The sequence below is a fragment of the Mus musculus genome, chromosome 10 (genome assembly GCF_000001635.26).
Source record: "Mus musculus strain C57BL/6J chromosome 10, GRCm38.p6 C57BL/6J".
Lineage (NCBI taxonomy): Eukaryota > Metazoa > Chordata > Mammalia > Rodentia > Muridae > Mus > Mus musculus.
In genome coordinates this window covers 77,797,793-77,824,517 of record NC_000076.6, presented here as the reverse complement: position 1 = coordinate 77,824,517, position 26,725 = coordinate 77,797,793, and the positions used below count along the sequence as shown (strand labels likewise).

Below are 26,725 nucleotides of genomic sequence, written 5' to 3'. Positions count from 1 at the left end.
AAGTGGGTTGTTTGGATTTATATTATTAAAGTGCATTTTCTTCGTGATTCCTGGATGTTATACATATGATTAACATCAATACTGCAAACCTTCCCATATTTTTCCTCAGTATTGAGTGGAATCCTTAATTTCAGCAAAGCTTGCATTATTCTTTGTCTTCAGTGACTTTTCTGGTAACTTAACTCAGAACCAGACAGACCATCCCTAGGCTCCTGTTGAGTTCTGAGTGTGAAATGACGCCCGACCTCAGGGCTTGTGAGTTTGAACATTGGGTGCCTGGCTGCTAGTCCTGTCTTGGGAGGTTGTGGAATGTCTGTTTCTTTACAGTGGGGAGCAGCAGAGGACTGGAAGTCTCTGTTTTCATTCTGGAGCATCTTGAGTCAACTTTTGATGGCCAGAGTCATCCCGGCTCGTTGTAGACACATCTCTTGCTCCTTTGAACCTCCTCAACCCATACCCTGCTGACCACATGGGTGGAATAATTCTGGATTCTAGTCCATGCCAGTTTGTTTGTTTGTTTGTTTGTTTGTTTGTTTGGTGGCTTTCTGTGATCCCATCATATACAAAGGTCTTAGAGTCAAATAATGGAAGTCCTCTGACCTTGTTTGCCTTTCCTAGGTTTGGTTTGCAGCTCAGACATTTTAGAACCAGCCCATCAAATTTAACAGCAAAATCCTGCTGGGATTTGAACCGAGATTTCATTAAACTTATAGATCTGTTAGGAAGGACCAGATGTCTATGAACATGGTACACCTCTCCAGTCAATCATCTGGGATTTCTTTAACCTCTTCCAGAAATACTTTATCTTTGTATCTTACACATATTTTCAGTACATCTGTTATTTCCTTTTTAAAATGCTTTAGTTGGTTACTTGTTTATTTATCTCCAACTCGCAAATTTGTATTTATTTTTATGTTTGTTTGTTTGTTAATTCATTGATACAGGATATCACTATATATCCCTGGCTGTTCTGAAGATGGCTATGTAGACAAGGCTGACCTTGAATTCATAGAGATCTACCTATGTGTCCTGATCGTGAGATTAAAGGTGTGCACCATGGTGCCCCTCTGTTGCCTAAGTGTGATTGCAACTGTAGAAATACAGTTTATCGGGCTGGAGAGATGGCTCAGCAGTTAAGAGCACTGATTACTCTTCCAGAGGTCCAGAGTTCAAATCCCAGCAACCACATGGTGGTTCACAGCCATCGATAATGAGATCTGATGCCCTCTTCTGGGGTGTCTGAAGACAGCTACAATGTACTTACAAATAATAAATAAATAAATAAATAAATAAATAAATAAATAAATCCTTTTAAAAAAAGAAAAGAAATGCAGCTTATCTCCTGATGTGAGGTGGGTGTGAGGCATGCCTCATCCTTGTGTTCTCAGGCATCATGAGATTGGCATTGGCACTATTTCTCCCATAAAGGCCAAGAATCTTGCTGTGATTCCACATGGAATCAGTGGTTTCTTTGTGTCTTAGTCAGGGTTTTACTGCTGTGAACAGACACCATGACCAAGGCAACTCTCATAAGAACAACTTTTAGTTGGGACTGGCTTACAGGTTTCACGGTTCAGTTTATTGTCATCAGGGCAGGAGCATGGTAGCATCCAGACAGGCATGGTGCATGAGGAGCTGAGAGTTCTACATCTTCATCTGAAGGCTGCTAGTGGAAGACTAGCTTCCAGGCAGCTAAGACAAGGGTCTTAAAGCCCAGGGTCCACAATGGAACACCTACTCCAACAGGGCCACACCCACTCCAACAAGGCCACACCTCCTAATAGTGCCACTCCCTGGGTGAACCATATTAAAACCATGACACTTTGTAATGTGTTTTTAGTTAAGACTTTAATCTCTTCCCAAGGTTGCTCTGGTCTTTTGCTCTGCCTTGTGTTAGTTTTATAGTCTCTGCCTCTCCAGTGACTTGTTTGTTTCCTTTGTACTGCTGAGTGTGTCAGCACAAGGCCATTGCCTGCTGTGTTGCCCCTTTGGGGGTGGTGACCTTTCAATTCCCAACATGGTAGTTTTCTTTCTTCTTTCTTTTTCTTGACCAGTATAGCTAGCTTGAAAGGCACATTTTGTTATCTCAGAATGTAAGACCCTTGGCTGCTCCTCTTGGAGCTTCCTGCCTCACTGCTCCGGCCTTCATTCGGCTGGTTCCTGGGGCTTAGCTTGTACTGGACCTCTAGCTTTGAGTAGGAGCACAGGTGCTGGGTCTCCCTTGTTTACTGAGAATCACAGAGCCCCTCTCTTGAATGCAGGGTGTGCTTTCATTTTTGTTTTGCTCTAAATACATCCTAATTCCGTGGCGATTTTATCTTTGGCTCCTGGGATACTTTACACCTTCTCTCTAATTTCCACACACATGCAGTCTCCAGCTCTCCTGTGGGTGACTCCCTGTTCTGCCGAGACCTAGACACAGATTGGGTTTTACTTCTAGGGATGGGCCAGGGCTCACAGGGCTGAGGATGAGGCTTCGTGTGTGTTCATAGCTGCTTAGATTAAACAAAGCTTTCCACTGTTGGATGGGACATTGCTTAAATGTCAGTTGGCAGGTGGATGTTTGGAAATATGTCAAGGTTTCTGTGTGCTGGTCGATTTTATTTCAGATTTGGAAAACTCTCTCTCTCTCTCTCTCTCTCCCTCTCCCTCTCCCTTCATATGTGGTACACTGTCACTGTCTTCAGACACACCAGAAGACATCAGATCCCATTACAGATGTTTGTGAGCCACCATGTGGTTGCTGGGAATTAAACTCAGGACCTCTGGAATAGCTCTTAACAGCTGAGCCATCTCACCAGCCCCGGTATTTTTTCTTTACTAATCTTTCTGGGCAGGCCTTTCCTTCTTATACTCAGGCTTTACATGTCAGACTACGATAACGTGCTCGAGACTCCTCCTCTTCCCATGACTTCCGCTCTACCTGTGACCACGGCTCTGCCTATGTCTCCGGCTTTGCTCTTGCCTGTGACTCTGCTCTGCCCGTGACTCTGGCTCTGCCTGTAACTCTGGCTCTACCCGTGACTCTGGCTTTGCCGGTGACTCCGGCTCCACCCCATGACTGCGGGTCTGCCTGTGATTCTGGTTCAACCGATCTTTTCAGGCCTACCTCCTGTCTCAGGCCTCATCTTTGATAATTTCAGGCTTTTCTTGGCCTTCTGTTTTCAGCTCTTGGTGTGTTTTGGCCTTAGCATCCCCCATCATGCTCCTGGTTCTCACATGTCATTAATGCACGACTTTACTATCTGTCCCTTAATTTCACTGGCTCTGCCATTCTGGACTTCTTTCTATCCATTGCTTCCATCCTAGACTGCGCTGGCTTATTGTGTGAATCCTTTCCCTCCCTGGTCCGAACATACTGCTCTGTCCTATGGGTGTGGTTTGATTTGGTTTTTCCACTGACAGATGTTGACTCCTGTAGAGAGAATCTCTTGTGTACTGTATGGAAGCATCACATGTTGATAAAAAAAAAAAAGAAAAAAGAAAAAGCTGTTGGCCTCTTAGCTTAGGCAAGAAACAGGGGGTGGGAGTTCTGGCAGGGAGAGAGAATTGGGATAAAGTCAGGCATGGGAAGAGATTCACCCCAAATGCGGATAGAGATAGGCACATGAAACTGTGAAGAGGTAACCAGCCATATGACACTCACAGAGGAGAATAAACTGGTTAACTAAGTTATGAGCTAGTCGGGGAACAAGCCCCAGCTTACGACCTAGGTATTTATGCAGAAATAATTCAGTCTCAGAGTCATTATTTCGGCAACTTGAGTGTGGATAAAAAAGCCCACGGTTACAGATTCCTTCCTGCGGGGACACTCCTGTGAGCCAGCTCCATCTTCTCATGGGTCCCTGTTGGTGACATTCTGATGGGGCTGGCCACAGAGTTTGTGCTTGAGGGCAAGGTCAACAACATGACTAGAACAAGCAGCTGCTCTGTGTAGACAGAGTGCTCCTAGCCTGGGGGAGGTCCTCTCTTCTGGCTGTCTCCAGCCTGTGGCAAGCCTGGGGAAGTACTCTCACTCAGTGTCTATGTGCCCACTGCCCAGCTTCAGAGCACAGAGCACCCATGTCAGGAGCCATCTAGGGGAGGCTAAGGTTAGCAGGTGACTTTGCTGGAGGTGGCCCACCATTGTTGCATGGCTTATGATAGGTGAATTCTGAGAGGCAATGTCCCAAGAGACGTCATCTCAGGATTGTTTCTTGCAGCTGATACGCCTTCTCCTATCCCTGTTACACAGTCTAATGATTCAGGGGCACCAGAGCACCCTACTGGACAGATTTCCTGCAGATTAACATAAAGATGAGCTTTCGTGAATTAATGCTGTTTAGATAAATTAGTGATTTTATAGAATTCCCGATCTGATTCAGATCATTTTAGGAAGAAAGTTTCAAGAGATGGTTTTAGTTGTTTGCTAGAAAGATGTAATAAAGTTAGAATCAAGACTAGAATGTGCCCCCTCCTCATAGAATAGTAAGCAAAGGCTGCATGATAAGGAATACAATGAGCGTTCACAATTACACTAAAGAGAGAAAGAGGCTTGGGAGAAATTTGTGATCAAGGAAAAACATTCACTCTAGGTCAGGCCGAAGGATGAGGCCACAGGTGTGCACTGTGATAAAGCAAGGCCATGGGAAGTTTGCTTTGAACTTATAATGGGCTCACAGAATGAAACACTGTTTTGAACTTGCTACTGACATCCTTCTGTAACTCTCTCTTTGTGCAACATTTTATCTATGAGGTAATTTCCCAAAATAATTTTTGTCTAAAAAGGTAAAAGAAGGCTAGAGAGGAGGAATAAAGTGTGACATCTGGAGTTCAGCCCTGACCACCAAATGTATATATGTATAAGTATGTCTATACATGTGTGTAAGTATATGGGTATATATGTAAGTATGCATGAATACTTGTAGAGTTGATGAGGCAGGTGACTGGGCCCAACCAGAGGATATGTGTATAGGTGAATGCGCCTGTGCCTATTGCCTGTGTAAAAGATGTAAATACTTTTTCTTTCTTTTTTCACTGGTTCACAAAGAGTTAACGAGCTCCAAGCCTCTTGCCTGACCAATGAGAGGCTCCTGGCTGGCTCCTGAGAGAAAGGAACCCTAGCAACAAATCCTTTACTTAACCCTCCACTGTTAAACAGCAGGTGTTAATCACCTGAAGCCAGTAGTTTCTGCCCTCGGAATAGTGAAGAGTTAAGAAAGACAAATCTTTTTTTTTTTAATTAGGTATTTTCCTCATTTACATTTTCAATGCTATCCCAAAGGTCCCCCAGACAAATCTTACGAAATAAGCAACACTTTAGCCCTCACAAAATTTAGTTTGCCCCCGAAAATCACCAGTGCTCCCCCATTGTTGCTTTCCAGAGAGAACTGGTGCTTGGGCAGGCTCCCAACAACCTCACAGTGCATCAAGCCCCTATTCTCCTGCACCCCACCATGCAGATTCAGCTAGAGCCCCTTGGGCTCTTGTATCTCGCTCCTTCCCTGGTAGTCAGCCCGATACTGTGGTCTGGAGCCAAGGCTGTGCACAGATGATGTGGGCTAACTAAGTGTTTCCTTCCTACAGGTTCACGGTCCTCCTAGCAGGTTGTGCAGTGTGTGTGCACTGTGTGTGTGTGTGTGTGTGTGTGTGTGTGTGGTATTCATGTGTGCAGTGTGTATGGGCAGTATATGTGCAGTGTGTATATGCAATGTGTGTATATAGTGTGTACAGTGTGTGCAGTGTATTACAGTGTGTACAGTATGTGTACAGTGTGCATGTGGTGTGTGTGTGCAGTGTGTATGTGCAGTGTGCATATGCGGAGTGTATTGCAGTGTGTACAGAGTGTGTACAGTGTGCGTGTGGTGTGTGTGTGCAGTGTATATGTGCAGTGTGTATATGCGGTGTGTGTGGGCAGTGTATGTGCAGTGTGTGTGTGCAGGGTGTGTACAGGGTGTGTGGGCAGTATGCAGTGTGTGAGGGAACTGTGTGGTGGCACTGCGTATGTGCAGTGTGTATGTGTAGTGTGTGCGCAGTGGCCCTGCATATTTCTAGCTTCCAGGATGAGAGAGTATGCAAGGCTACAGTGAATCCATTGCTTGTGCTTGAGGACAGGATATCTTCCAGTCCCAACCACACTTCCCTCTGTGACTCCACAGAATCCTTCTCTGACCTGCTACTACCTGGCCTGACCCACCACTGCTCAGGCTTGCCCTGTGCAGCCAGCATCGCCCCAGAAGGAAGCCTGACAGCAGATCCAGGGCAGACACAAGATGCACCAGCCCCAGCCTCAGGGCTCTGAGGTCCTAGAGAAACATCACCAGCTCTGTCCACACAGGCCTGCAAAGGATATTCAAATCCTGATTAGAGCCCCTTGGTGGAGCTCATTGGATTACCATGTGGGGCAGTCTCCTGACTGGGTCTCCAGTCCTGGTGCTTGTTGGGAGCTATTAAGACAACTCTTGATCTCTGAATTGGGCCTCTCCCCCTGAGAAGAAAAGGGGGTCAAAAGCGGGCCACCGACACATGGATTCCGAGAACCACGGGATGTTCCAGCCCTGGGTCATCACCGCTCTCCTGACCACACCCTGACACCACCAAGTTCCTGCTTCCCCGTGTAACTGCCTAAGAATGTGCAATTCTATTGCCCCCCTCCCACTGATAAATACTTCTCCTTTTGCTTGTATTGCCCCATCCCTCCCGCTGATAAGTATCTGTACTTCCCGGTTTCCTTGTGCAATTCTACTGCCCCATCCTTCCTGCTGAAAGGCACTTCCCCTTTTGCTTGTGTATTTAAACCTTGGGCCTGGCTAATACATTTTGGGGTCTTGATACAACTTCAGAACGGTTTCCGTGTCGTTACTCGTACAAGACCCTCGTCTCTCTCTACCCCCCATTTGGTTATTAGGAGGAGGTCCCCTCGAGATCCTCGAATAACTGGACCTGCTGGACGGGTCAGGTGCTGAACCCTGTCCAGCAAGTGACTCTCACTGAGAAAATGGGATGAGTCTATTGTCTTATTTGTTAGATAGTTGTATTGAATAAAATAAGAGCCAGGTAAGTGTTTGACTTGATGACTGACCTCCAGGTCAGAGCTGAGTCTGGGTGAGGCTCAGTCAGGGCAAGGCAGTGTGACATCACTTATCTAGTGGTACAGCAATGGGGAGTCCCCAGGCCAGTGCCTCTGCCCCCAGCCTATGTCTGGTAGCCATCACAGTCATAATGGAGGGGGGGAGGTGAGATATGACCTCAGGACATTGCAGGGTAGAAGGGAAGATAGATATGGCCTCATTGAATGAGGTGGCTTTCCATCAATATAAATGATATTTGAGATCACTAGTTCCTTTAGGTTCATGGTTGCGGAGGTGTCAGTCCATGGTGGGCTAGCCTGTGGCTTTGGGCCTGTGGACAGGAGCCTTGTCATGACAAGAACAGAAAGTGGAGAAGACCGTTAATATCATGTTTGGAAGGAAAGAGATGGAACCACTGCCATCCAGCCACATTGTCTGTCTTAGTTAAGGTTTTACTTCTGTGAACAGACACCATGACCAAGGCAACTCTTATAAGGACAACATTTAATTGGGGCTGGCTTACAGTTCCAAGGTTCAACCCGTTATCATCAAGGCAGGAACATGACAGCATCTAGACAGGCATGGTGCAAGAGGAGCTGTGAGTTCTACATCTTCATCTGAAGGCTGCTAGCAAAATACTGACTTCCAGGCAGCTAGAGTAAGGATCTTAAAGCCCACGCCCACAGTGACACACCTACTCCAACAAGGCCACACCTATTAATAGTGCCACTCCTGGGCCAAACATATTCAAACCATGACACTATGTCAAAGACCTTGAATGGTTACACATCTCTAACCAAGCCATCTCTACAGACTCTGCCATCTCCCAGGGTACAGGCAGAGCACAGGCCTCTAGGGACCTCAGCCCATACCAGGCACTGTCCCCTGTGCTGCTGCTGAATGTCCAGGAAACTAGACAGTAGCCTCCGTTGAATAAAGAACTAAAGAGAAAGTTTCACTCAGTGTGAAACTTTTCATACTCTCAGGCCTCAGGCCGCCCCCCAATGGCTACACCATGATGTGACATGTCAGGATGGGGCAGGGTTGCTTGTGTCTACACCGACCTCTTCCTGCTTATGTGGACTTCAACAGTTGTATTAGCACCCCGACTGGGGTGGTATCCTTTCCCCACAGTCAGGGCAGGCCAAAGCGTTTCCCATAGACCGGAATCAGGAGCTGTTTTAATCCTGGTTCCAGGCACTGTGAGCCACACCCTGAGCTTGTGACTAGTACCAGGCACATGAACAGCTGCTGCCAAGACACCTGCCTATCCTAGAACAAGAACTTGAAATAGGAGCATCACTCCCTGCCTTCACCCTCTGCAAGCTGAGTTCACCTGATGGTTGCTGAAGTAGAGTCAGGACCATCCCGGGATGCCAACATGGTCTCATCCAAAACAAGATTCTAGGATGGTAAAGACATCACAGACTTCCCAGTGTGCCTGGCCTGTGTGTCCAGCCAGTGTGTTTGCCCTTCAATTACAGCCCAAATCCTCCCACACATTGAAGGTCTCTGCATTTAGACCCAAGGGCAGGGAGAGGTCTGCTCACAGACACATGGCCAGACCTGATTCCAGGTGCTAGCACACACTCTCACACTGCTAAACATGGGACAGTGGCAGACCACAGGGGAGCTGAGGCAGCACTTGGCAGGCACCTGAAGAAGTGTCACCTGAGCTTCTGTGGGAAGCAGGGAGCACATAAGGGCCTGCTCAGGTTTGATTGGCATTATATAGAGGAGGTGCAGTTACCAAGCGCGATGACAGGGGGCGCTGTTTCCTGAATGAGCACAAATGGTCTCCAAAGGACAGCGGATTGCTGTGCAAAGGAGGAATTATGAGATACCAATGAGGACCATGAGAGTCTACACAGGTTCAGTTTGCATCTTTATTGCTCAGAAGGCTCAAGTGTATTCAAAGGAGGGATGGTCACAACGAGGTGAGATCATTTGACCTGGAGAGGCAGGGGCAGAGGAGGGCACTGCCATGGTCAGCCATGGTGAGTACATTTGGTGGGTACATTCTTCTGTGATCTCTGACTCTCCAGCACGCATCCGGGGATAGAATCAGCAGCTGGACTTCTGTCCACAGCTGGCCTGTCTGCAGCAGGCAGGGCGGCACAGCAGGGACACAGAGGAGGTTGGGCCACAGCAGCTGGGCTGGCAGGAGGAGGCACAACAGGAAGAGGTGGGCACACAGCAGGCAGGTCTGCACACAGGGCGACACAGCAGGGACAGGCTGGAGCAGGGCTTGCAGCACACAGGAGCACAGCAGGAGGGCTGGCAGCAGGAGGAGGAGCCAGAGCAGATGGGTGTGCAGCACACAGGCTTGCAGCAGACAGGCACACAGCAGGGGGATTGACAGCATGAGGATTGGCAGCTAGACTGCTGGCAGCATGGTCCAGAGCAGATGGGTGTGCAGCAGACAGGCTTGCAGCAAAGGGTCACACAGCAGGGCTGCTGGCAGGGGGAGCATGTGCAGCAAGCTGGCTGGCAGCTAGACTGCTGGCAGCATGAGGGTGTGCAGCAGGAAGATTGGCAGCAGGGGCTGGATACACAGCTCACTGGGGTGCAGACGAGGGTCAGGCAGGGGGATGGGGCACAGCAGCTGGGCTGGCAGCAGCTGGGGACACAGCAGCTGGACTGGCAGCAGCTGGGGACACAGCAGCTGGACTGGCAGCAGCTGGGGGCACAGCAGCAGGGCTCACAGCAGCTCTCTGGGCAGTCATCCACCTGCCAGGAGGAGTTGGTTCGAGTGTCAGAACAGACAGACATAGTGGAGGCGGCCATGGCAAGGTTGGCAGGAGAAGGGTGAGTGTATGTTGAGTGAATGTGTGTGAGTGTGTGTGTATGTGAGGTGCTGAGCCCTTGGCTTTTATTCTCCTCCCTGGCTGTCCCCTTCCTTGTTTGCTGACGCAGCAGTCTCATTAACACTATTCCTTGTTTAGCTGACAACTGTCTCTCACCTTGTAAACATGTTGAGTATATGCATTATCTGTTGGTCTTCCTCACCTCTGGGTGGCCCCACCCTGAGCTGGACAAGATGCGTCTTTGCAAACAGGAACCTTAGAGGCTGTGTGTTAAATATCCCACATCTTCACTCCCAAGGACAACACCAGAGATAGCCATGGGTTGTCCCACCACAGGGGACCTCTGAGTCTTGTTTCTAGAATCAGTTCTCAGTGCAGAACGCCTCTGAGGCTCAGCATGCAGTGTATACAAAAGCAAAAGTGATGTTGCCTAGTGACTGTGACAGATTGCCGCAGACCCTGCCCCTGGGCTCATCATGTGCAGCTTTATAGTGTGGTGGGCCATGCCCCGTAGCAAGGGTCAGTACTGCAGCAGCTGCCGCAGGGATGCTGATGTCTTGGGAGCGCTCCCCCTGTTGTAGAAGAAGCTGCACCTCACAAGCTGTGCATAGATAGGGTTGCCTGAGGAAGACGAGGCTCCACAGCCGAAGAAAAATTGAGGCACTCGGTCTTAAATGTCTCAATAGCTATGTGAGCAGGAAAGAGATCTGCTCAAAGGACCCATCAGGGCTTGGCTCAGCTTTGGTACAGCTCCACAGAGCCAGGTTTGCTATAACAGGTCTCCCAATGCACAGACTATGAAGCAAATGTGTGTTATTTTGAGTCACACAACAACAGGGGATACACACATGGACCCGTCTAGAACTCTATTAGCTGTTAAAAAGAGACAATTCTTTACAGGGTTACATAAAAGGAACTTCTTGAATTAAGCTAAAGAACGTGGTGGATCAACAGTTTGTGTTGTTGAACTCTGTACGTGTAGAGACAAGTTTATGCATACACATACATATTATATGCACATAGAGGATAGATAGATAGATAGATAGATAGATAGATAGATAGATAGATAGATAGATAGATAGATAATGGATGGATGGATGGATGGAATAGATGGATAGATGGATGGAAGTGGGAATACATAGGCGAATGGATAGATGGATAGATAGGTAGATGGATAGACATGTGGCTGGATGGAGGGATGGATGAATGGAGAGATGGATGAGCAGATAGATGTGTGGATGAGCAGGTGGTTGGATGGATGACAGGCAAAAAGTCAGTCCTCACCATTTGTGGATTCTGATTTTTACTTTCTAACATTGATCTGCATCCCCAAATCTACTTGTGATCTTTCTGTGGCCATCCATGGATATGCACTGAACAGGGAACCCTGAGTCACATGTCCCCAACTGGGTGGGAGAATGTAATAATAAGGCTCTGCCTTTTGGTTTTGACTCCTCCTGAAAACAAGCCTAATCAGGGTCACCTTGGCACCACGTTTTCAGGGGCTGTGATGTCATCGTGCCAGGGAATGCCCATGACCAATGCTGATGCCCCATGTGCACCTCACAGACAGTCTACAAGCTTAGGCCTAGCTCTGCTGCTGGTGTGGCCTATGGTAATGAGTCTTCCACGTGGATGGCTCAAGGACCATTGGACAGAAGCACATCGGACAAGCTCCTGTGTTGCACATGCAATGACCAGAGAGGCTCATGGGAAATGGATCCCACGTGAATCCCAGCAGCAACTAGTCAGCTAAATCACTGCCAGTGGCTGCCAGGTGACAACCCTAGGATGTGGAGAATGGGCTCTGAATATGTGCATTGCACATGTGTGTGCATACATGTGCATGCGTGTGCATACATGTAGTGAGACACAGTCAGCACTGGCTTCAGATGAAGACTAACCTCCTGATGCATCTTCTGCACTGAGCTCTGTGTACATATGAGACTCAACTTTAAAGCAGTGGCTGTAGATACTCATCCCAGCGCTTGAGAGGCAAGGCTGGGTGACGTGGCTGCAGAACACTGATCAGTGAGACAAGAGAATTCTGTGGGTTCCTGGCCCATGCTATGCTCCTGTGGTTTCTACAGAGCATGCACTTTATGCTTCTTGGGGTTAGAACCCGAGAGACTTGTTTTCAGGATGAGTCAAAATGGCTGGAAACCGATAACCTTCTTGAGCAGGGAGGGGCCAAGCTCACCATCCTGCAGCCCTAACTAAGGACAAGAGTGGACGGCAGGCACGGAGCAGAGTGGATGGAGTCATAGCACAATACAGAGAGGTGTAGGAGCTGAGGAGACACTGTAGGGGTGGTAGTTACAGACCAGTGCCTGAACCCTCAACTCAATGGCTGTAGATGGGTCATTGACTGCCTCTGGCCTCCAGACACTGTCACAAAGTGATAACTGTCTTTATGCAGAGCTGGACTCAGGGAGGGGTACTAGGCTGAGGACAGTGCTCCCCTGGCACTGATTCTTGCAGAGGGAGCAAAGATCCTGGAAGCCAGCCACGGCTGGATGACATCTCTGCAGCCATAGGATGGCTGGGACAAGTCCCACCTATGATATCCCAACCTCACTGCTCACAGAGACTCACCTATAGCCACTGCTCCATCACTGTTTCCAGCAGGAGACAGTCAGGAAACAGACCTGACAAACAACATCCCAGGAAAACAAACACCCTGATGATGGCCACAAGGCTCACCAACAAGGAAGGGAGGGCAAGCCAACAACAGCACAGGGGGATAAAAGCCGATGGCGCAGCCCCTCACACACTCACAGTCACGCACTCACTCACTCTACTCCAGCCCAACACTGCCATGGCTGCCTCCACCATGTCTGTCTGCTCTGACGCTCGCACCAACTCCTCCTGGCAGGTGGATGACTGCCCAGAGAGCTGCTGTGAGCCCTGCTGCTGTGCCCCCAGCTGCTGCCAGTCCAGCTGCTGTGTCCCCAGCTGCTGCCAGTCCAGCTGCTGTGCCCCAGCCCCCAGCCTGACCCTCATCTGCACCCCAGTGAGCTGTGTGTCCAGCCCCTGCTGCCAATCTTCCTGCTGCACACCCTCATGCTGCCAGCAGTCTAGCTGCCAGCCAGCTTGCTGCACATGCTCCCCCTGCCAGCAGCCCTGCTGTGTGACCCTTTGCTGCAAGCCTGTCTGCTGCACACCCATCTGCTCTGGACCATGCTGCCAGCAGTCTAGCTGCCAATCCTCATGCTGTCAATCCCCCTGCTGTGTGCCTGTCTGCTGCAAGCCTGTGTGCTGCACACCCATCTGCTCTGGCTCCTCCTCCTGCTGCCAGCCCTCCTGCTGTGCTCCTGTGTGCTGCAAGCCCTGCTCCAGCCTGTCCCTGCTGTGTCGCCCAGTGTGCAGACCTGCCTGCTGTGTGCCCACCTCCTCCTGTTGTGCCTCCTCCTGCCAGCCCAGCTGCTGTGGCCCAACCTCTAGTGTGTCCCTGCTGTGCCGCCCTGCCTGTTCCTGCAGCACTTGCTGAGGCCTCTCCTTGGGCTAGAAATCCAACTGCTGAGTGGATGCTGTTGTCACCCGGGAGCTTGTGAGCTCCCTCTCACTTGACCCCCTGGCTTCTCTGCTAATAGCCAGAAATTGTCTACCTTGCTTCTCCAGGGTCTTGCAGGCTCCTTGGCTGTCACTTGCTCACCCCTCCCTCACTTTGGAAGAAGCCCCCTGCTCTTGACTCATGAATATCCTAGTAGGGCTCTTAGTGGCCCTGCTGCTGTGGGGAGCATGGCCCTCTATCACCCAGCCCTGTATGTTCCAAAGCTGATGCTTTCTGAAGCTGGACTCTCAGCCACCTTCCTGGGTCTGTGACAGGGCTTGACTGTTCTGGCTTCTCAGCCTCTCACCCCTGCCCCGTTCAGCTGCACCTGTCAAACTACAATAAACTCTTGACAAACTTGACCAAGCTTGTCTCGCCGCTCATATTTACAATGCTTGAGTTCCCTCCTGTGGCTGCTCACAAGGGCACTGAGCCTGTCCCCTTCCACGGTGTCAGGAGCAGGTCTTCCTTGTCCACAGTTATGTCCAAGGGATACAATTGTGTTCAGGGACACAGGGGTATGGTTCTGACAGTCACACCTATTCTGGGAGTGGCTTTGGCTACCCTCACTCCCTTTAATGTCCCCATCCTGGTAGGTGACATACTGGGAGATGTTCTCTGTAGAGAACTTGGATCTTGGCAGTTCCTACCATACTGTCTCCCTGGGTTATGACCTTTATAAAAACAGCATGGCTGGATACCTGCTCTCCTAAGGGATTGTGGGATTTTGGTGTATGATAGGAGTATTTGATGACCAGGTCACAGAAACTCTAGTCAAAAGTCTAAAAGTACACCCTCATAGGTGTGCTTGGGTCATCTATCTTTGTTTGTGGGTGGGGCACATCCCCTGGAGAGCCCTACTTCTCTTCTTTCCAGGACTTGGCCCAAAGCTCCTTTTCTTGGCTGAGGGCACCATCTCTAGCCTGCACCCATGACCTGATCCAGCCTGTTGCAGTTAGAGTCACACAGCGGTATCTTGACACTAAATTGATGGCAATAATCTGCCACCTTCAGACCACAGCTCCTTAGAGCCCTTCTGTTCTTTGCTATAGCACCATAGAGGTCCTCCTATAAAGGAGGAGGAAGAGGACATGCCCTAAAAAGAGACCCTGGGTCCAGAAGGAGTCTCACAGTCTCAAGCCCCTGACACATCCGTCCTGGGATCTACTGGTGATGGTTACCTTCACAAAGAGTATGTGACTGACAAAGGACCCAAATTCTGAATTTACAGTGAAACAAAAATAAATGAACCAGCAAGATGGCCGTGAGTATTTATAGAGATGCCTTGTGGCCAAAGGTCACATAAGTTGGCCGTTCCTACCCATGACAAGAAGACATAAAGGAAGAAGAGACAGCTGGTACCCTCAAGGTGGAAAGCAGCCATGGCCTGTAGGGAGTCGCCCTCACATTCGCTGTTGCAAGATGGCACTGACATCCTGTGTTCTAAGTGGTAAACAAATAATCTGCGCATGTGCCAAGGGTAGTTTTCCACTACATGTGCTCTGCCTTCCCCGTGACGACAACTCGGCCGATGGGCTGCAGCCAATCAGGGAGCGACACGTCCTAGGCAGAGGATAATTCTCCTTAAAAGGGACGGGGTTTCGCCATTCTCTCTCTTGCTCTGGCTCTTGCTTCTTGCTCCTGAAGATGTAAGCAATAAAGCTCTTGCGCTCTTGCGCTCTTGCCCTCGCTCTTGCTCTCTTGCTCTCTGGCTCCTGAAGATGTAAGCAATAAAGCTTTGCCGCAGAAGATTCCGGTTTGCTGCGTCTTTCCTGGCCGGTCTCGAGAACGCGTGTAAGAGTTGGTGCCATGTTCTGGCATCATGTTTGCCTCTCTGTTAACTGGAGAAAAGGCCTCACATGTGATTCAACATTGCCTTGAGGAATGGAGTGCTTGGGGGAAACCCAAACTCCTTAAGGCTGATAATGGACCAGCTTATACATCTCAAAAATTCCAGCAGTTCTGCCGTCAGATGGACTTTGACCCACCTGACTGGACTTCCATACAACCCTCAAGGACAGGGTATTGTTGAGCGTGCGCATCGCACCCTCAAATCCTATCTAATAAAACAGAAAAGAGGAGTCGAGGCTCTACCCCGAGTACCAAGAGTGTCTGTGTCTATGGCACTCTTTACACTCAATTTTTTAAATCTTGATGCTCATGGCCATACTGCGGCTGAACGTCATTGTTCAGAGCCAGATAGGCCCAATGAGATGGTTAAATGGAAAAATGTCCTTGATAATAAATGGTATGGCCCGGATCCTATTTTGATAAGATCCAGGGGAGCTGTTTGTGTTTTTCCACAGAATGAAGACAACCCATTTTGGATACCAGAAAGACTCACCCGAAAAATCCAGACTGACCAAGGGAATACTGATGTCCCTCGTCTTGGTGATGTCCAGGGCAACAATAACAAAGAGAGAGCAGTGTTGGGAGATAATGTCGACATTTCCACTCCCAATGCCGGTGATGTATAATGCTCAAGTATTCCCCCGACTTTTTTACCACTAATAAGGAACTGGGTTTGGCCTTGATTCAGACAGCCTTGGCTCTGTCTGGACAGGTCCAGACGACTGACACCATTAACACATTGTCAGCCTCAGTGACCACAGTCATAGATAAACAGGCCTCAGCTAATGTCAAGATACAGGGAGGTCTCATGCTGGTTAATCAACGCATAGATCTTGTCCAGGAACAACTAGATGTATTATGGCAAATAGCTCAGCTGGGATGTGAACAAAAGTTTCCGGGATTGTGCGTTACTTCCATTCAGTATGAGAAATTTACTAGGGTAGCTAATTTGTCAAAAAGTCTTTCTCAGTATATGTTACAGAATTGGACGGCTGAATTTGAACAGACCCTTCGGGAATTGAGAATTGCCATCATTCAGGTCAACTCCACGCGCTTGGACCTGTTCCTGACCAAAGGATTACTCAATTGGATCTCCTCAGCATTTTCCTTCTTTAAAGAATGGGTATGGGTGGGATTATTTGGAGATACACTTTGCTGTGGATTAGTGTTGCTTCTTTGGTTGGTCTGTAAGCTTAAGGCCCAAACTAGGAGAGACAAGGTGGTTATTGCCCAGGCACTTGCAGTACTAGAACATGGTGCTTCCCCTGATATATCTATGCTTAAGCAATAGGTCGCTGGCCACTCAGCTCTTGCACCCCACAAGGCTAGTCTCATTGCACGGGATAGAGTGAGTGTGCTTCAGCAGCCCGAGAATGGCCAGCTGTCATCGCAGCCATAGAGGCCAGTCATCGTGGGGCCAAAGCACACAGATTGATAGAGAGACACTCCTCTCCCCGCTGACACCTGCAGGGAGGGCCATGGCCATTGCAGTTCTAAAATCTAAAATGTGTCTATGAGAACACTCAGGGATAAGCAAGAGGGTGCTACACAGAGGCTCCCTCGAGAGCTGAGGAACTATGGTTCCCAGGAAGCCGGGCAGATCAGCAAGTGCTGAGATGCGCCATCTGGCCTGTGAGACTCATGTGTGCTTGGTATATTATGTTCTGTATCGTCTGCTGCTGAAAATGTATAATAAAATACTAAGAAGAAAGGCATTGCAACACCACTCTCCTGAACCACAGTTAATAAAACAAACCCATAACCATAAAAAAGAAAGTCACCATTGGGAAATACAAAGGCATTCTCGCCAGCAAACTCAAAAAGTGGACGTGCTGTTTCCCAGAACACAGTTAATGTGGGAGAGAGAGGCAGGACTCCGAACAAAATCAAATCCTTAGGCAATATAAACGAACAAGATTAAAAGTAACTACAACTTCGACCCACGAAATCACAAGAGCTTCCAAAAATGAGTTTTTATAAAGGGAAATTTTAAATTTTACAAGACAACTGGGCAGATCCAGAAATTAATGAAGTGTTGAGTTTGCTCTCCTGAAGCCCATATTTTTAAAATAGCTGGGTGTGGCAGTGTGATGGTTTGTATATCCTTGGACCAGCGAGTGGCACCATCTGAAAGTGTGGCCTTGTTGGAATAGGTGTGGCCTGGTTGGAATGGGTGTGTCACTGTGGGTGTGGGTATAAGATCCTCACCCTAGTTGCCTGGAAGTCAGTCTTCCACTAGCAGCCTTTGGATGAAGACATAGAACTCTCACCATGCCTGCCTGGATACTGCCATGCTCCCACCTTGATGATAATGGACTGAACCTCTGAACCTGTAAGCCAGCCCCAATTAAATGTTGTCTTTTATAAGACTTGCCTTGGTCATGGTGTCTGTTCACAGCAGTAAAACCCTAACTAAGACAGAAGTTGGTACTGGGAGTGGGGTATTTTTGTGATAGGCCTGACCATGCTTTTATTTGAAAGAATGTGGATTTTTGGACTTTGGATTTGGAACTCAGTGGAATGCTTTAAATGGGGCTTAATGGGTCATCCTAGTCGAAATATGGAAGACTTTGTTGCTGGGAGTAATTTGAACTGTGTTGACCTGGCCCAAGAGATTTCAAAGGAGAAGAATTTCAGTATGTGGCATAAAGACTGTTTTTGTGGTATTTTGGTGAAGAATGTGGCTACTTTTTACCCTTGTCTGAAAAGTCTGCATGAGGCTAAGGTGAAGAGACTTGGATTAATTGCATTGATAAAGGAAGTTTCAAAAAGCCCAGCAGAGACTTTGTTCTCTGGTTAAGTCTCACAAAGAGAAGTTTGAACAAGCATAGCAAGCTTAGAAAGGCAAAATATAAAATATATGGTTCGAGTATTAAAGGCATACCAGGAAGTGAAATGGAGCAAAATCCTGTGTTCTAGGAAATAACAGATTAAGGGAGTGGGACCTTGGGTGAAGACCCTACCCAGCTGAATTTAGAACCAGGCATGGTGGTACACACCTTTAATCCCATGAGACAGGCATGCTGATCTCTGCATTCAAGGTCAATCTACAGAGCAAGAACCAGGATAGCCAAGCTTAGGCAGTGAAGGATTTAGAAAACATAAAGCTAGTGATAATGTAATAGTACAAGGGGATCATGTTCTAGTTCCTGTAAGCAGCAGAACTCAGCAACTTCAGTCATGTGGCTCTGGCTCTAGAGTTAAGAATGGAAGGAACTACAGGGAAAATTTATGCTGGTTAGCTGGAGCTAAGGAATTAGCAGTGATTAAGAAGAGACCAGCATCACTGAGGTGAAATCTTCTGGAAATTGTTTTCTGGGAGCACAAAGAAGCTGTGTTCCAAAGATACCCAAGGTTGTACCTCATGCTGTGGCTGGACTTGGTAATGTGGAAGAGTCACTCAGGTGGTACTGCTTGTGAAGGAATGAAGGGATCATGGAGAGAAGCTGAGGCTTAGCACTGTGAGAGGCCAGGGAAGGCCACTGGAGAAGATGAAGCCTCAGCTGTAGTTGATGGCCCAGGACTGAAGGGGTCATGAAAAGGATTTGAGGCTTGGCACCCTGAAGAGAGCCTATGAGAGGCTATTGGTGAAGCCTAGTTGGAGTGGAACACCCCAGTGTATTGGAGATGTCAGTACCATGGGATGATCACCAAGAACAGCAACCGTAGTGGAGTGGATCAACCTGAGCATAGAGTGCTACAGAGGGCAGAGCTGGAAAAGTGATGCCAGCCCTTTGTAGGAGCCCAAAAGATCAAGTGGAATCCCAGACACTGAAACAAGAAGCTGTAACATTGAAATTGCCTTGGAGACTCAAAGATGTTAAAGATGCCAGAGCCATGGGATACATGCTGAGGAAAGCTGCTAACAGGGAGTGGAACCAGCCCAGGAGAAAGCAGTGGTTGCAGTCAACAAAGATGAAAAAGGAGTGGAGATCTGAAGACCGCTTTGACATCAGCCATGGAGATGCAGAGTTTGGAGTTTGCCCAGTTGCTTTCCTGCCTTGCTTTGGGGATTACAGTTAATTAAGTTGGATGAATCTCAGAAGAGACCTTGAACTTTGGACTTTTAACATTGTTGCTACTGCTATAGACTATGAAGACTTTGAAAGTTGGACTAAATGCATTTTGCATTATGCTATGTTTAAGTATGGCCCCCATAGACTCATGTTTTTGAACAAGTCTATGGGGAACAGGGAGTGGAATGTGATGGTTTGTATATCCTTGGACCAGGGAGTAGCACCATCTGAAAGTGTGGCCTTGTTGGAATAGGTATGACCTGGTTGGAATGGGTGTGTCACTGTGGGTGTGGGTATAAGATCCTCACCCTAGTTGCCTGGAAGTCAGTCTTCCACTAGCAGCCTTTGGATGAAGACATAGAACTCTCACCATGCCTGCCTGGATACTGCCATGCTCCCACCTTGATGATAATGGACTGAACCTCTGAACCTGTAAGCCAGCCCCAATTAAATGTTGTCTTTTATAAGACTTGCCTTGGTCATGGTGTCTGTTCACAGCAGTAAAACCCTAACTAAGACAGGCAGTGTGCCCTGTGTTGGGAAGGCAGAGGCAGGAGGGTCCCTGGGGCTCCCTGGCCAGCTAGTCTGTTGGAATCAGTGAGCTCTGCCTTCAGAAAGGGCAGGTGGGAATGGTGAAAGCAAACACTGATGTCATTCTCTGGCCTCTACACTCACACACAAAATAAACAGACAAATAACTAAGGAAGGAACTGGAGATGTAAATAAAACCAATCAATTGTGTATAAAAAAGACAATGAAAGTTCAAACACTGGCAAATCCAGACCAGAGAAGTGATGACAATGATGAATCGTGGTAAAATAAATAATAGAAGTATGTAATATAAATATTTAAATGATATTACAATATACTGACTTCTAGGGAAAGGAGGCGGGTTAAGCATAGCCTCCATATGACCATGAGTGACAGGAGTGGACAGAGTAGGGAGAATGAGGGCAAAAGTCCAATGTTCAACTCTGTAACCAGCCAACCCTTCAAGGAAGAGGGAGATAAAAGGCCCGACAGTATTTAAACCAGACAGGAAACACCAAACAAAATCAGTAAGAGCCACTTTCCAGGGACCCTGAATGTAAATGACCTCAGGTTTCTAATTAAAGACCCAGACCAGTAGGTTACATCAGATGCCCCAAGCTGATGGTTGTCGTCTAGAAACAGCTTTGGGGCCAATGAACTGGCTCAGTGGGTAAAGGAGCTTGCCACTAAGCCTGACAGCCTGAGTTTGATATTTGGGAACCACATGGTGGAAAGAGAGAACCAACTTCTGCAAACTCTCCTCTGACCTACACACACACACACACACACACACACACACACACACACACACGGAGGAAGAGAGGGATGAAGGGAGGGAAGGAGGGAGGGAGAAAGAGAATATAAACACATAAATCCTTGCTTGCTTTCTTCTCTTTCATGTAATTCAAGACTCCCCTGCCTGAGGAATGGTGCCGCCTACAATGGGTTGGCTCTTCATACATCTACTAATAATCAAGAAAACTCTCACAGACAAGTTCACAGGCCAATCTGATCATTAAGAATCTCTTCCCTGGGGCTGGAGAGATGGCACATCGGGTAAGAGCACCAACTGCTCTTCCAGAGGTCCTGAGTTCAATTTCCAGCAACCACATGGTGGCTCACAACTATCTGTAATGGGATCCTATGCCCTCTTCTGGTGTGTCTGAGGAGAGCAATGGTGTACTCAAATACATAAAATAAATAAATAAATCTTAAAAAAAAAAAAAAAAGCTGGTCGTGATGGCGCATGCCTTTAATCCCAGCACTTGGGAGGCAGAGGCAGGTGAATTTCTGAGTTCGAGGCCAGCCTGGTCTACAGAGTGAGTTCCAGGACAGCCAAGGCTACACAGAGAAACCCTGTTTCGAAAAACAAAACAAAACAAAAAACCTCTTCCTTGGTGATCCTAGGTTGTGTCAAGTTAATACTTAAAACTAACCAGCGCAATTCAGTTAAAAAAAAAAAAAAGCAAACATTACTGTACATAAAGAGTCACACATGTCCAGATACATGGATGTGATCACTGCTCAATTCTCTCCAACTGATGATCCTTGAGACAAAATATGAAAAAAGAAAATTCACAGTTAAAATGCACCACGTAGCAAATGGCCTTAACAGACACCTGCAGAGTGTTCTACCTGACAGCCTTGACGTGAACGTTCATCTCAGCACTGCACAGAACGTTCTCAAAAATAGATCACATTTTATATCACAAACCATGACTTAAAAAATAACAAAAAAATCAAAACATTTCTTGAAGATCATAATACAATAAAAGTAGGAGCAAAAACCAAGAAAAATCATTTTTCTCTACATACTTTTTAATTGTCACTAAAGACAGCAGCGAGGAAACTTAAAAATTCCTACAATCAGATAAAAGTGAAAATACAATTTATCAGAACCTTCAGGATACAGGAAAGGTGGTGCTCACGTTAAATCTCCAAAGAGGAGGAGCCTGGAGAGGTAGCTCAGTGTGTAAGAGCATTTGACACCCTTGCAGGGGACCTGGGTTAGGTTCCTAACACCCACACAGCAGTTCACAACAGTCTATAACTCCAGTCCCAGGATACACCCTCTTCTGACCTCCTCAGGCACCAGGCATACACATGATACACAGATACATGTGGGTAAAACACCCACACACATAAGATTAAAAAAATCTATAAATCTAAAAGAAAGGAGTAGGGTACTCAGAAATCCTATGAATCTTTGCCCTACTTCTGCAAAGCTTGGACAGGGCTGACCTAGGGACTATATTTTAACTTTATCGACTACCTTCCAATTTCTCAAATTGCTGCAGCTCTGGACAATCTTTTTTTTGTTGTTTGTTTGTTTGTTTGTCTTTTCGAGACAGGGTTTCTCTGTACAGCCCTGGCTGTCTTGGAACTCACTTTGTAGACCAGGCTGGCCTTGAACTCAGAAATCCGCCTGCCTCTGCCTCCCAAGTGCTGGGATTAAAGACGTGAGCCACCACCACCCGGTGCTTCTGGGCAATCTTCTCTCTGTCCCTGGCTTCTAGGACCAACCCCGGCTTTTTGTGGGCTGTTTTGTTTTGTTTTCTTTTCTTTTGTTTTGTTGTATCATTCTATTGCCCTCCGGCTAGAACCTCCGAGACTCATCAGAATTATTTCACTGACTAGAAGCTGTCCTCAGATATCTGATCAATTTGCACAAGAGTCCCTCCTCCACTTACTTTTCTCTCTAGGTGACTATTTTGACTGAAATAACTTGGCTCTGCAGGGTACAGGCCTCTTCTTCCACAAACTGGCCAAGACAAAGGCAAACACATCACATATCTCCTCAAGATATAAAACCAGGGTGGTGGCCGCGTCTTCCAGGACACACAGAAACCTGCTCTGATGGGTAGGACAGATCCTGGGATGCTCGGTAGGCCACTGTGGCCTGGGGAAGAACCCAAACCAGACCATTTTGGCTCTTCCTGCTGTGAGTTCTGCCCTCATAGGGTTCTCTGATTTCCGGGATGAGAAAATGAATTTCACCACCAAGATGCTATGTCACCACACTGGCTAATTTCTGCAGGCTGGTGACCTCTCCAGGCCATGCTGGGCGATCATCTCTTCAACTGGATCACTTTAAGCATGGCTTAGGAGACTGAGCCTCTCGGGGGCTCCTGCATCCCCCAGTATCAGGCTATTTGTCTAAGACCCTCCTTTCCACCCACTGGGATGATTTGAGACCACCAGAGAGCCTCTCCCAAGCTTTGAGCCAAATGAAAATAAATCATTTGCCGGGCATGGTGGCGCACGCCTTTAGTCCCAGCACTTGGGAGGCAGAGGCAGGCGGATTTCTGAGTTTGAGGCCAGCCTGATCTACAAAGTGAGTTCCAGGACAGCCAGGGTTATACAGAGAAACCCTGTCTCGAAAAACCAAAAAAAAAAAAAAAAAAAAAAAGAAAGAAAAAAAAAGAAAAAAGAAAAAAGAAAAAGAAAGAAAAGAAAGAAAGAAAAGAAGAAAAAGAAAAGAAACCTTTTAAAAATATATATTAAGATGAACTAGCAGGACCCAGAGCAGGGTAAAGAAACCAATCATGAAATCCAAGCAGAGAGTCGTGAAGTGGAGATCAAAGAACCATACAAAGAGTTATCAGAGCAAAGAGACGATCATCTTCGCAAAGGTGACTAAGACTACACAACCCTTAGCCAGACTGGCTGAGAGAAAGAGACAGAGGAATTAATAAAATAATGTATAGCTTTAAAGGGTGTTTATTTACAGACACTACTCAAATCCAGGCAACGTCATCGTAGTACCATAAACTGGGAAATCTAGAGGGGATGTGAAATGGACACATGCCTAAACATGGATGACTTACCAGAATTGGGTCAAAAGGGCATACATAGACTAGACAGTTCTACAACGGTCAGTTGAGTGTGAACCAGAAATTGTCTCATGGCAAAGAAAAGCTCAAGGCCAGGCATGTTCACCGCTGCAATGCCCCAAATCCTTCAGGAAGAGCTGCACCAATACCCTTCAGTCTGTTGGGAAACAGGAAGCGGCACCACCTACCTGACACTGCTAAGCCAATGTGACCCCGAAACCAACGCCCGATAAAGACACAGCCCAAATCAAGCACACGGACTTCCCATCCTCTCCCCTAACAAACACAGGCACAAGAGTTCTCAACAAAATATCTCTAACACAAAATCAAAAGATGCCAGGGCTGAGGGAGGGTCAGTCAGGGGTTGAGGGGAGGGTCAAACCAGACTGGCCTGTGAATTCAGAGTATTAGGAGTGATGTTTACAAGAAATAACACAATCAGTGACTGGAGGTGTCTGTCCTCTGAGCTTGGGGACAGTCTAGGAAGGTATGATGACTGGAGTAAAGGAAAACAAACACAAACAGAAATGATCAGCCCCAAGAGGGAAAAAGCAAACTGAAATGCACATGAGTGCAGACACCGAAACACTCAGGAAAGAGAATACTGAAATGGCTAGGAAAGAAAGTATCACTAAATAATAAATGGCTGGTGTCCTGATGTACTGGCTTGGCCTGGTGCTGTCTGTATGCTGATGTTAATACTGGCTCCTCAACAGGGGTTGTCCCCTGACAAGCAGACCATCACGTACTCAGGTCACGTGAACCTTCTCCCCCATTTAACTGGTCAATAAAAAGCTAGAGCTGGGGACTGGGCATTGGAGGGGAAAGGTGGGGCTGGAGGCTCTAGTTTGAAGGTCAGGTAGAAGGAGAGGAAAAATATGCAGGAGAGAGGGGGAGAGAATGAGGAAGAGGAGGAGAAGCTGAGATGGACCAGAGCCTCGTGGCCGGGAGAGACCACAAATGGCAAAGGGTCTTACAGCTGGGGAATAACGTAGTACAGTGTTAGATCTGCCCAACCCAGGCATATGGCTTATAATTATAATAACTGGATTGTGTGTGTTTTTATAGGGGCTTCTTAGGGTTGGAAATTCCAGCAATACCCTGATTTAAGAAAAACTGAGGCAGCAGTACTGCCTCCAGAATGGGGGAGGGTGAGAGAGCAGAATGTTATCTTCCACAGTAGGGAATTGAGTCATATCTAAAGACAAAAACAACCAACCAAAAAACAACAACCACAGAGTAGCATGTTATTGTAATAAGTTGTGGTGCAACAAAAGCCTTTGGGGTGGAGGGAGGGACCGGCTGAATCCGAGGGACAGAGGAAAAAGGACCCACTGCAGGCTGGAGATAAGGGTGGTCACTGTCTGCAGGAACAGAAGGGCCTGTGGCATGGAAGGGCATGACAATGGGCCATGGGAACCATGTCTGATGGAGTCTATCTTCCTAAGGACAGTGTGAGAGGCAGGAGGAGAAGTTCACAGGCCCCAGCTTCACCCAATCAAGGTGTCACATGGTCACTCTCAGGATAAGGATGTGCCTTGGCCCTTCTGTGACCCATGCTCCCAGTCATAAACTGGCTTGTGTTGTCTGGGAACAAGACAATCAACAAGGAAAGGAAAGATGGTCTCGGCTCATGAGGAAGCATACACAAGAGGCACATAAAAACCCCAGGGCCGGGCGCCTCACACACACAACACACTCACGCTCACGCTCACACAGACACCCCTCCCGGTCCAACCCCACCATGGCTGACACCTGCTGCACAAGGACTTGCGTGATTGCTGCATCCACCACATCTGTCTGCTCCAGTAATTTGAGTTGTGGCAACCGGATATGCTCTCCCAGCACCTGCCTAGGTGCCTCATGGCAGGCAGACAATTGTCAGGAGAGCTACTGTGAGCCCCCATGCTGTGCCCCCAGCTGTTGCCAGTCCAGCTACTGCCAGCCAAGCTGCTGTGCCCCAGCCCCCTGCCTGACCCTTGTCTGCACCCCAGTGAGCTGTGTGTCCAGCCCCTGCTGCCAATCTTCTTGCTGTACACCCTCATGTTGCCAGCAGTCTAGCTGCCAGCCAGCTTGCTGCACCTGCTCCCCCTGCCAGCAGCCCTGCTGTGTGACCCTTTGCTGCAAGCCTGTCTGCTGCACACCCATCTGCTCTGGATCATGCTGCCAGCAGTCTAGCTGCCAATCCTCATGCTGTCAATCCCCCTGCTGTGTGCCTGTCTGCTGCAAGCCTGTGTGCTGCACACCCATCTGCTCTGGCTCCTCCCCCTGCTGCCAGCCCTCCTGCTGTGCTCCTGTGTGCTGCAAGCCCTGCTCCAGCCTGTCCCTGCTGTGTCGCCCTGTGTGCAGACCTGCCTGCTGTGTGCCCACCTCCTCCTGCTGTGCTTCCTCCTGCCAGCCCAGCTGCTGTGGCCCAACCTCTAGTGTATCCCTGCTGTGCCGCCCTGCCTGCTCCAAACAGGCCTGCTGTGGACAGAAGTCCAGCTGCTGAGGGCCTGTTCCTGGTGCCAGCTGGCTCAGGTCCCTTCCAGTGGTCCCTCTGAGCTTCTCCAGTCTGACCCTGACCTGATATAGATGGTCTCCCCAAAAGAGGAACACCATATGTTCCTGACTGGCCGCCCCTCCTATCTCCCAGTAGTCACTGGTCCACTGTTGTCCCCTGTCCCAGGACTGTTATGGGACACTTGCCTTGCTATCAGCAGCTACAATAAATCCACAGCCACAAAACACCCTTCTGTATTGTTATTGTTCATATCTGTGATGAAATACCTAACACAGGCAACCAAAAGAAAAGAAAAAATGGCTTGCTCAGGGCTTCAGCCTATCATACAAGGGAAGTGGGAATGGACCAGCTCTCTTCCTGGTTCCAGGAAACACAAGGACATTCTTGTATCTATTCCCTCTGGTTTCCCCTCTATCCTTCCTGACCCATCCGATGGAACAACGGAGTTGTTAGTATACAGGCAATCCCACAGGCCTGTTCTCAATCCCACTGGCTTGCTCTCTGGAAACCAGCAGCTGCTGTTGTCATCACCTGCAGTGTGTTACGGGACAAAAGAGCCTCCAGCCACCTCAGATCTTGCCC

The 26,725-nt window shown here is 48.1% G+C and overlaps 4 protein-coding genes across 6 annotated transcripts in view; 2 read left to right on the top strand and 2 right to left on the bottom strand.

The window, feature by feature from the left end:
* Positions 1-26,725, bottom strand: part of Tspear (thrombospondin type laminin G domain and EAR repeats) — a 200,887-nt gene that overhangs the window by 62,477 nt on the left and 111,685 nt on the right. The window lies entirely within an intron of this gene.
* Gm2696 (predicted gene 2696) lies at positions 9,114-9,896 on the bottom strand. The gene has a single exon (NM_001205009.2). The coding sequence runs from the start codon at positions 9,834-9,836 to the stop codon at positions 9,114-9,116; it is 723 nt and encodes a 240-aa protein (NP_001191938.1). The 5' UTR covers positions 9,837-9,896.
* Positions 12,629-13,771, top strand: Gm9507 (predicted gene 9507). Its single transcript, NM_001370816.1, has one exon. The coding sequence runs from the start codon at positions 12,675-12,677 to the stop codon at positions 13,344-13,346; it is 672 nt and encodes a 223-aa protein (NP_001357745.1). The 5' UTR covers positions 12,629-12,674; the 3' UTR covers positions 13,347-13,771.
* On the top strand, positions 25,327-26,131 carry Gm19668 (predicted gene, 19668). The gene has a single exon (NM_001205034.2). The coding sequence runs from the start codon at positions 25,385-25,387 to the stop codon at positions 26,129-26,131; it is 747 nt and encodes a 248-aa protein (NP_001191963.1). The 5' UTR covers positions 25,327-25,384.

Coding starts and splice junctions, on each gene's coding strand:
- Gm2696 (NM_001205009.2), bottom strand. CDS start 9,836: ATGGCCGCCTCCACTATGTCTGTCTGTTCTGACACTCGAACCAACTCC.
- Gm9507 (NM_001370816.1), top strand. CDS start 12,675: ATGGCTGCCTCCACCATGTCTGTCTGCTCTGACGCTCGCACCAACTCC.
- Gm19668 (NM_001205034.2), top strand. CDS start 25,385: ATGGCTGACACCTGCTGCACAAGGACTTGCGTGATTGCTGCATCCACC.